Raw genomic sequence first — 10,659 nt, forward strand, 5'->3', positions numbered from 1 at the left:
TCATTAAGAAATAGAAAATAAAGACTTTAATACACATGCATCTCTACTTTTCACTCCAACCTTTTCAGCTTTTGACCCCGGACCACACTTTTTCTCTCCAAGCACCTGCCTCTTGAAGAGGATTCCGCTTCCCTATCCGAACCATTTTACGTTATATCCGATCCTACGTGGCATGCGAGGCATCACCCTGGGGCTATGCATTGTACATGCCCTGATGCCACTCAAATGTATAGTGCTTGGTAGAAGGTCAAAGGGTATCTATGAAAGGTGCAGGTGAATGACGATTAACATATATTAGGATAATCGACGGCTTACCCGCAGTTCATTAGTTACCTCAACTTCCCAATCATGCCTTCCATTCCACAGTCAAGCAAAGGTTGTTGACCTGGTATCTATAGGCTTGAGGCTGATCCAAATTGCACGCATTTGATCTTGTGACAACAACATCAGTGCTTACCTCGAAAGTCATCTAATGTCTTCATGTTCATTATATTTTGCATCGTACTTGTTGGTCTGGATGTATAGAAGTAAAAACATTAATAGCTTAATCCTGGAATCTTAACACGTCGATCCAAAACCCTCGGAAAGCTCCTTGCAATGAACTAATATTTTTTTGACATTTTCTCAAGGAAAAGATAGCAAGGTTGGGCAAAAATATATTAAAAAAAGTTAAGAAACGGTGAACATATACCTGCAGGTGAAAAGAAAAAAGATGGAATAAAAAATAAATATGTAGTAAAAATATTCATTGTTTATTTAAAAATGTTCATCGGGTATTTTAAAGCTGGTCATCATGTATTTTTAAAAAAATCATTAACTATTTTAAAAAATGTTCGTCGTGTATTTTTTAAAAATCATCCGTTATTTAGACAATGTTTGCTCCGTGTATTTATAAAATATTCATCATGTATTGTTTAAAAAATATGTGAACATTTTTAAAAATGAACTATTTCTTCAACTTCACGAACATTTTGAAGTACGTGGACACTTATTAAAAATAAAAAATTATAATTTGTGAATACTGGTTAAAAATACATACCCAATAATTCACGAACACTGATTAAAAGTATAATTTATGGGGCGTGCGTCCGTCATCTCTGTGGCCGTTGGATCAGATTTTAGTGAGATGGCCAGAAACAACGTATTACCTAGACTAGTTTTTACAATTGAGTGGTTGTTGGGATTTCTCCCACCGCAACAACTGAAGCGTTGCGGGATCTGAATCTGGATCTCTTCGAGAGCAGCCACCACCCGTGCTCCTTCAAAGCACCCCCAATGCGTCACCATTGACGCCGGCAAGCACCCCCGTCGCGCCACCACCAAGTACCCTCGTTGTTTCAATCCTGACGCCCGCGAGCACGCGCTCCGCCGTCGTGGTTGTCGGCCGCCTCCACCACCATCCACCCTCTCTCCTCCTCCCTCTTCTCACCTTCATCCAGACGAGGCGCTGGCAGCCGCGCCGCCGCCGAGCACCCCTGTTGCGCCACCGCTGACGCCGGCGAGCACGCGCTCCGCCGTCGCGGTCATCGGCCGCCTCCACCATCACCCACCCTCTCTCCTCCTCCCTCTTCTCGATCGATGGCGCCCGCTCCTGCTGCTACCAGGTGATGAAGAAGACGACCTCCGCTCGACACCGACAACACAAGGCGTCGTCCACTTCAAGGCTTCGTCGACTTCTGCAACATCATCGTTGTTGCAAAAAAAATCGCCCCAAGACCTCTGTTGCAAAAAAAATAAATTCACAACACAACCTCTGTTGGAAAAAAATTCTGCAACACAACCTCTGTTGCACAAAAATTCTGCAACACAATCTCTGTTACAAATATTTCTGCAACAAGGTCTTTGTTGCAAAGTTGAGAAAAGAAGTTCACCCTGCTAGATCTGTGTCAGATCCGACGACTCGCGAGGCGGTGGATCTTTTAAAAAGATCCGCCGGCCGACGCGCAGCAGCCCCCTTTATTTATATAGAAGATTTATAAAAATAGGGAAAACATGAAAAAAAAATGTGAGAAGAAAAATGAAAGAAAAAAGGGAAAGAGAAAACCTGCTCCCCCCAAACAAAAATGAAAGAGAAAAGGGAAAGAAAAATGTGCCGCTCCGGCTAGGCCTGGCCCATACCGCGGCGATGTAGGCGAGTCCGTGCTCCCCCCCAAGCCCTCGACCACTGCAGTGGCCGCTTTCCCCCCTCCGCCCTCCTCGTCCACGGCGCTCGCCCCGCCGCCAGGCTGCTCGCCGCCGTCGCTCTCGGTAAGGCCAAGTCCCCCTCGGCACAGACCCATCTGAATCCACCTTTTATTTGGCGCCCTTCCTAGCTCACCCACGGCATCTACTTACCACAGCCGACGGTGATGTCGTCTTCGGAGCTGCGCCTGCGCCCCGCCACCCCCTTCTCCGGCGACCTTCCCGCGGACGAGCTGTGCGAGGTCCTCCTTCGCCTCCCGGCCAAGGAGCTCTGCCGCCTCCGCGCTGTCTGCCCCGCCTGGCGCGCCCTCACCTCCGACCCGCTCTTCATCGCGGCGCACAAGTCCCGCCACCGCACGGCGCCCCCGCTCCTCGCCATGGCCTACCGCGACGACAGTGGGGTCAACGGCGTTGAGATTTCGGATTTGTCCGGCAATGTGGTGAAGCGGATACCAGGCGCCGGGTATGAAATTGTTCTGGTGGACGGGTTGTCAGGGGTTGCCGGTGGGCGGATGTCAAGCAAGGACGATACCATCCGTGTTGCGCGCACGCGGCTTGACCTTGTCTGTTTCAACTGGAGGTTCTGCTCTGGAGACTTCTGGGTGCTGAACCCGGCCACCGGAGATACCATCACCTTGCCGATGGGCTTCTCGGAGGAATTGGCGCATGAGCTAGAGGTGGAGGGGATAAAGGAATGGTGCTGCGGAGTCGAGTGGTGTGCTTTTGGGCAGGTCTCCTCTACAAGAGAGTACAAGGCGCTCCGCGTTTCTGACATTGGTGATCGGAAGGTATGTGAGGTTATCACCTTTGATGCCGCCAACCATGGAAACTGGAGAAAGCAGAACCCTCCATCGGCCCACATCTTTGCCAGTCTCAAGATGAGGTCATTGAAATGCGTGGTCGTCGATGGGGTGGTGTACTTCTTACTGGACTTCTACTCCACGTATCATGAAACTGGAGTTATGACCATTGAACCTGGCAGTGTAGCTTTGTTCAACCTCGAAACAGAGGAGTGGGGTATTCTGCGTGGTCCAGAACAGGTGCAGAGGTTTGTACAAGAGAATGACATTTCTGGTTACTTAGAACTTGAACTCCAGTTATCATTGGCTGAGTTGAACGGCTGCTTAGTTATGGTTCATAATATTTATAAGGTATCTATGGACTTGTGGTTTTTGACAGATTTTGACAAAGGTATCTGGGTTAAGAAATACAGCATGCCTTCACATGTTGCTAGGTTTGGCAATCCTTTTCTGATGTTAGATGATGGGAGAATTTTCTTCAATCGGTTGGATTATGGACTAGGTTTCTTTAGTGCTGGAGAGCATGGTGAGGGATTTCTGCAAAGTTATGATCCAACAAATGACACTTCTGGTGAGGCACTAAAACTGAAAGAGTCCAAATCCATTGGCGTTTACACAGGAAGCCTGCTGAGTTTATAGAGTAGCTGTCAGTAATGAGGTGAATAATGCATCGAACTGGCTGGTCACCTTATGTTGTATATGTGAACAATTAGTGAGAGAATGTTCTGATGCATGCATTGATGAAAATGTAAGTGTGCGTTCAAAGTATGTTATGTTAATCTCTGATGCATTTTGCATCAGAAGATCTGCAGTTTTTTGTTCGTTTCATTTTGTATGGCAATTTCAGGAGTTTGGTCAATGAGTTGCTATATATATTGCTATGGTCAGATTGTAATAAACAAGCTTTTGAATGTGGTGTTTCAAAATATAATACTCTGCTCCTTGTGCAACATATGAGTACAGGAATGCATGATCTGTTCCTTTCTTGGAACAGATAATGAGTTGCTAGGTAAAGTCATGCACAGTAACAGTTCCATGAAAGTGATCTTTACTCTTTCATTCGCGTCTCACATTTATGTTGCCCTTGAATCTTCAATGCTACCTGGTGTTACTGAGTCGCATCTTTTGTTTCTCTGTTCTTCTTCCGCCTCGTGGCTGCTTTCATTTGCCACCATTTTTTGTTACTGAATTTTGTGCTTGTAGACCGCTCAAAGTTTTGAAGGGACAAAAATTGAACGAACTCATGATGAATCTGCTTGCTGCTCTTAGCTTGGGAACCCAGGACGCTGTGTTCTGTGGGCGGCTCACATCGATTGAACAATCTCTGGCTATGGCTATGTACAGCCTCTTCTCCATTGCTTCCGTGTAAAATGCAGAGGATGGCAGGGGAGCTCTTCCGCGCCAAGGATGGCTTGCTGTGCAGAGAGTGTTCTGGTCTTTTGTCTGGGCGCTAGTTGGGTACTTGGATTTTGCGGATTTTGGTCTTGTGACTGAGAGACTCTTTCATTTTTCAGATCTGCACTTATGTGGATGTCTTTTAGAATATGTTGTCTATTTTCCTTTGGTGATGAAGTCGGGAATATATATATTATGTACTGAAGAAACTCAGAATTTTTCTAAAGAACCAGTTAGTTGCTTTTATTACACTAAAATGCAGAGTAACCATGCACGTGGAGTGCACTTCTCACATAAATTTACGTTTGACATCAATTTACATAAATTTACATAAAGAGCTCTTGCGTACTATGCTTCTTTCAGTGAACGAATCAGAATAGACTAGTTGACTAGTATGATCAAGCTCTTAATTATCTAAAATGTCATCACTCTGTTTCTCCAAAAAAACTTGTTTTATCATGCATCTGCAAACACATTCTCAATTCTGATCGTATCATGGGTGAGAATTGGTGGCCTCCCGCTGAATGGTGGCTCAAAATCCTTGCATATTTATTGGATCCCATGTACCACTCTGTTCCTAAATATAAGTCTTTTTACAGATTCCAATGCGGACTACATACGGAGCGAAATGAGTGAATGTACACTCTAAAATATGTCTATATACATCTGTATGTAGTTTTTATTGAAATCTCTAAAAAGACTTATATTTAGGAACAGAAGAATGGCTGCAGGACACGGGGAACGATTGGCTCTTGAACATTCTGGCGAACTGTGATGATTCGATGCGTGATTGCACAATAATGTTGATCTGGAGAATTTGGTCATTGAGGTCAGACCTGGCTCACGGGAAGGATATTCCATCCGTGGTGGCAACGGCTGAATATCTTCAGAGTTATATGAAGTCGATACATGTGAGCAGGAGGTTCACAACGGAGGAGATTATCAAGGGAAAGATGCCAATGGTTCATGATACGCCTGTCGAGCAGCGGGTTACGGCCCCTTCACTGCCATGGCCGAACCCACCTGCGGACTGGGCTGCGCTATCTGTCGACGGAGTGTTCTCACCTTCTGATGGCTCGGCGGCGGCGGGAATGATACTGCGCAGGCAGGATGGCAGCGTGATATTTGCTGCCTACCGTTGCATCTTCAACTGCAATGATGCTTTGGAGGCGGAACTACATGCGATAATGCAGGGCATGGCACTCACTATTCAGCACTGTTCCCTACCGATCATCGTTCAGTCTGATTCTATGGAGGCACTAGCAGCTATGAAGGGGGAAAGTCTAATCAGATCGGCGTATGGCCATCTAGTAGCGGAGATTCGGCATCACATGTTGGAGCGGGAGTTTATTCCGTCTAAAATTAAACAGGAACAAAATAGGGTAGCACATCGTTTGGCATTGTATAGCCGTACGGAGAGCACTACTGCTGTATGGCTTGGTAGAGGTCCACCTTGTATTGAGGAGTTGGTGCCTCTCGATTGTAACCCTATTCATATGGAATAAAACTCTCTTATCATTGCAAAAAAAAAAAATTAATGCCAACCAAATGTATAACACCAATCCGGGCACCTGTCAGTTCAAATCTACGGTCTGCGCTTCGCCTTTGAGACGGCGCGAGATGCAAGCCTGTGGCTCCTTGGGCGTGGAATTTGTGCTAGTGCGGCAGCGAGGGCGGACGGTTGTGTGCTTGCAACCCATCGTTGTGTTGGCGGTGGGTGAGGTTGGGTCCCCAGGGTCTTTGGAGCGGCCGCTCGGCCGGTGGGCACCGCGATGCCACCGTGGCAGGTGCCGCCCTGCTGGTGCTGGTGTGTGTCTTGGCCGTTTGGACGGCGAGATGGCTCACTTGGGAGGCGTCTAGCGTGCGGGTGTTGACTTCACAACCACCCCGTTCTGCTACGTGTGTCGTTCGCTTATCTCAATTGCTAGCTTTGCTTGTTGGACGTGGGTGGTGGGAGGTTGTCCCGAGCGAAAGCTCTGCTCGACTTTGTCGGTGCCGGTGACGACGAAGCTAGTGTGCGCCGTTTTCCCCCTTGTCGGCATCACACGTGGGCTGTCCTCTGCTACCCGGGGCTCTGGGTAAAAACCCTTGGTCCGGATTTTCCTGAACCGGACGGTGGCGATGTTATGGCGTCGTTCCCTCCTTAGAGGCTCCGTCTTGTGAGCAACTTCCATGATCTTGGTTATCAGGTGGGCTTCATGGACAACAGCAGCTTCTCCTCGTGTTGGCGATTTCGTGCTATTGATGATGGTGGTTCTCTCAAGGGGAGCTGGGTTCGACAAGGTTGTTTTGTTCGGAGGCCTACCTCGGGTCCTGGCATCAGCTTTCCATCTAGGCTCTGGGGTGAGCATTCCATCGTCCGACGGTGCAACGCCCTTTGAGCCTGGGTGAGGGAGCAGATGGGCTCTCTTAGGCGATGGAACTAAATGGTGTTGTTGTGCCGGACGCCTAGGCGACGACAATGACATGGCCTCCGTTGATGACTAGTCTTGCCCTCCTTCTCTGCGACGGTTCTCTGATCACGTGCGAGGGCTCCAATGACTTCCCTGTATCTTGTGAGCTTTGTTGGTGGTCCTGAGCACCCTTGTTTCGTGCGGTTGTTTTTTTTTTTTCGAGTTGTAGAGCGTGGTGTTGTGTTGTGTCGGTTGTAAAGGCTTCATTAATTTAAAGTCGGGTGCCAGCCTTCTATCCAAAATAAAATAAAACAATGATTGGTACAAGGTCAAGGGCATCTATAAAAGGTAAATGGCAATGAACAGCTATGATAAATCGATGGCTTACCTGAAGCTCGTTAGTTACTTCAACTTCGCAAGCATGTAGAGCTGCAACATATGTTTATCTCACATACCCCAGTCAAACAAAAGTTTTTGACCTGGTATGTGTAGGCTTGAGGCTGGATACAAATTGCATGATGAATACAGAACGCTCCCACATCTGATCTTCTGACAACAATGTCAATGCTACCTCGAAAGTCACCTAATGTCTTCTTATTCATTATATTCCATCATATCTTTTGGTATGGATGTAAAAAAGGAAAATTATTAACACGTTAACCCCATATTCTTAGCACGTCGATCCAAAAGCCTCGGAATGTTCCTCGCAATGAGCTACTACTATTTTTGGCGGTAATTCGCGTCTGAGCCCAGACTCATCTGCACCTGATGAACAATAAATTCGTAAAAAAATATTTTTAAAAACCTGAATCGAAGATGCTTGAGTGTGCCAGGAGCGTGCAAATTTTCGGGGCGAAATGACATCCGAGGAGCTCTCGGCAAAAAATAAATCGGCTCCGAACAATGTTCTTTTTCTTTTTGAAAGTTTCTCTGCAGCAAGGAGAACGCAACATGCACCAATTTCACCAAAAAAAAATCTTCACCGTCTAAAAAAGGAAAAAAATCTTTGTTCTCTCAAAAAAAAATCTTCGGTAAATATAACGAGTTTTTTTAGGTAAATAAAACGAGCACAGGAGTACAATTCATCGTAGGCCTTAATTATCTACCTGAAGCCTGAGGCCCATTTTAGACCAGCCCACTCGTGGACCTTAGTAATTATCCACCTGAAGCCTGAACCCCGTACAATTCCCCAAACCCTCGACCACTGTCCAGTGACTGCCGCCGGCCGCTTTCTCCTCCGCTCCTCGCGGACGCCCGGCTGCTCACCGCCAGCGCTCTCGGTAAGGCCAACCCCTTCTCATCTCAACCCACCGTCGATTTGGCGCCCCCGCTTGCTCACCCGCGGCATCTATTTACCACAGAGATGTCGTCTTCGGAGCCGCCCCCAGGCCCCGCCGCCTCCAGCTCCGGCGACCTGCCCGCGGACGCGCTGTACGAGGTCCTCCTCTGCATCCCGGCCAAGGAGCTCTGCCGCCTCCGCGCCGTCTGCCCGGCCTGGCGCGCCCTCACCTCCGACCCGCTCTTCGTCGCGGCGCACAAGTCCCGCCACCACAAGGCGCCCCCGCTCCTCGCCGTGGCCTACGACGACGACGGTAATCACAACGGTGTCGAGATTTTGGATCTGTCGGGCAACGTGGTGAAGCGGATTCCGAACACCGAGTACAAAGCTGTTCTGATGCACGATAGTATCCGTGTTGTGCGCACGCGGCTGGACCTCATCTGTTTGAGTTGGGTTGTCTGCTCTCGGGCCTTCTGGGTGCTGAATCCCGCCACTGGAGCTACTATCGCCTTGCCGTTGGGCTTCTCAGAGGAATTGGAGCATGAGCTAGAGGGATTCATTTGGGACTGCCAAGTTGAGTCCTGTGCTTTTGGGCATGTCTCCTCTACCAGAGAGTACAAGGCGCTCCGTGTCTCTAGAATTAATCATCACCAGCAGGTAAGTGAGGTTATCACCTTTGATGACACCAACCATGGATGCTGGAGGAGAAAGCAGGACCCTCCGTCCGATATCTGTACTGGTAAGATGAAATGTGTGGTCGTCGATGGGGTGGTCTACTTCTTGATGAATTTTTACTGCACATACTTTGAAACTGGGGTTATAACCATTGAGCGCGAATTTTTACTGCACATACTCGTTCAACCTTGAGACTGAGGAGTGGCGTGTTCTACCTGGTCCAGAACAGGTGCACATGTTTGTGCAAGAGAACGATGATTACAGTTACTCACAACTTAACCTCGAGTTATCATTGGCTGAGTTGAACGGCTGCTTAGTTCTGGTTCATAATATTCTTCACAAATCTATGGACTTGTGGTTTTTGCCAGATTCTGAGAAAAGTATCTGGGTTAAGAAATACAACATGCCTTCACATGTTTCTAGGCTTTATAGGTATCCTTTTCAGATGTTAGATGATGGGACAATTTTCTTCAGTGGGTTGGATGGTCTACAAGGTTTACTTGGTGATGGAGAGCAAGGAGAGGGATTTCTGCTAAGTTATGATCCAAGAAATGGCACTTATGGTTATGCACTCAAACTGAGAGGTTCCAAATCCATTGGCATTTACACAGGAAGCCTGCTGAGTTTATAGAGTAGCTGTCAGTGATGAGTTGAATAATGCTGGATGTTTACCTTATGTTGTGCATGTGAACAATTAGTGAGGCATTGTACTGATGCATGGCAATAAAAAAGTACTTTTGTGCCTTGAAAGTTTATTATGTTTATCTCCGGTACATTTTGCATGAGAAGATTTGCAGTTATTTGTTCCATTTTGTATGGCAATTTCAGGAGTTTGGTCAATGACCAGTTTGTAACAAACAAGCTTTTCAATGTGGTGTTTCAAAATATAATACGCTGCTCTTTACCCTTTGACACCAAACCAATCATGATCTTTACCTTTGGTACTTGTCTCACATTTATGTTGTCCTTGAATGTTCAATGTTACCTGGTGTCGTTGGTGTCACTGAGTCACATATTCTGTTTCACTGTTATCCTTCGATCTCTTGGCTCCTTTCTTTTGTCACCATTCTTTTACTGATTTTTGTGCTTGTAGTTCATCTTCTGCTCCAGTTTTGAAGGGACACAAAATTAAGAAACTCATGATGAATCTATTTGCTGATCTATGGGTAACACATATCGAGTGAATATTTGAAAAGAAGTCCCGGGCTGTGGTAATTTACAAGCTCTCTTCTCTGCTGCTTCCATGTAAAATGGAAATGATGGCAAGGAGCTTTTCTGCGATGAAGAGAGAACTCAGAACCCAACTCTGTAGGGTAAGGCTTGCTGTACAAAGAGCGTGATTACCGCACGGAGAGTATTTTCGTCTTTTGTGTCTGGTGCTAGTTGGATAATTGGATTTTATAGATTTTGGTCTTGAACTGTAGGATTCTCTTCCATTTTTAGATCTGTACTCACGTGGATGCCTTTTAGAACATGTTCTCTGTTTTATTTTATTTTGGATGAAGTTCAGAACATATACAGAAACTCTGAAATTTTCTAAGAACCAGGGTTTCTTTTGGTATTCTAGTAGACATGCACGTGTAAGGTGGTGTTTGGTTCTCTAGTCCTAGGACTTTTTCTAGTCCCTGGGACTTTTTGAAAAAGACTCTCAAGAAGGTGCTTCTAAGGACTTTTAGCAAAAAGTCCCAAAAAAGTCCCCCCTGTTTGGTTTGCTAAAGTCCCAGCACAAAAAAGTCCCTGGAACCAAACACCCCTTAAGGTACTTCTCACATAAAATTTATCTTTAACATCCAATAGAATTAATGCCTTCTATAACTCTTTTCGTCAACGAACAAGGTGGTTGACTCTAATCTGGCTTTTGGTACCTTAAATCACCAATCAATTTCTGAAAAACTCGCTCTATCTTGTATCTTCAATTTATAATCTATCTGGGCGA

General features: G+C 46.4%; 2 protein-coding genes across 3 annotated transcripts; both read left to right on the plus strand.

Moving 5' to 3' along the window:
- The first annotated feature begins 2,092 nt into the window (after nucleotides 1–2,092).
- On the plus strand, nucleotides 2,093–3,933 carry LOC123122359 (F-box/kelch-repeat protein At3g06240). Of its 2 annotated transcripts, XM_044542549.1 has the most exons (3): nucleotides 2,093–2,247; nucleotides 2,340–3,229; nucleotides 3,361–3,598. In XM_044542549.1, the coding sequence occupies exons 2-3, from the start codon at nucleotides 2,349–2,351 to the stop codon at nucleotides 3,365–3,367; spliced, it is 888 nt and encodes a 295-aa protein (XP_044398484.1). In that variant the 5' UTR covers nucleotides 2,093–2,247; nucleotides 2,340–2,348; the 3' UTR covers nucleotides 3,368–3,598. The 2 variants fall into 2 exon arrangements, with proteins under 2 accessions (XP_044398484.1, XP_044398483.1); XM_044542548.1 differs by having other exon boundaries at nucleotides 2,340–3,933.
- Nucleotides 3,934–7,909: 3,976 nt separating this feature from the next.
- LOC123122360 (F-box/LRR-repeat/kelch-repeat protein At2g27520) lies at nucleotides 7,910–9,473 on the plus strand. Its single transcript, XM_044542550.1, has 2 exons — nucleotides 7,910–8,049; nucleotides 8,131–9,473. The coding sequence occupies exon 2, from the start codon at nucleotides 8,133–8,135 to the stop codon at nucleotides 8,913–8,915; it is 783 nt and encodes a 260-aa protein (XP_044398485.1). The 5' UTR covers nucleotides 7,910–8,049; nucleotides 8,131–8,132; the 3' UTR covers nucleotides 8,916–9,473.
- Nucleotides 9,474–10,659: the final 1,186 nt, after the last annotated feature.

Source organism: Triticum aestivum, chromosome 5D (assembly GCF_018294505.1).
Source record: "Triticum aestivum cultivar Chinese Spring chromosome 5D, IWGSC CS RefSeq v2.1, whole genome shotgun sequence".
In the NCBI taxonomy this organism is placed as follows: Eukaryota; Viridiplantae; Streptophyta; class Magnoliopsida; order Poales; family Poaceae; genus Triticum; species Triticum aestivum.

Bases quoted from the DNA above. Each gene is read 5' to 3' on its own strand.
- LOC123122359 (XM_044542548.1), top strand. From the start codon at position 2,349: ATGTCGTCTTCGGAGCTGCGCCTGCGCCCCGCCACCCCCTTCTCCGGC.
- LOC123122360 (XM_044542550.1), top strand. From the start codon at position 8,133: ATGTCGTCTTCGGAGCCGCCCCCAGGCCCCGCCGCCTCCAGCTCCGGC.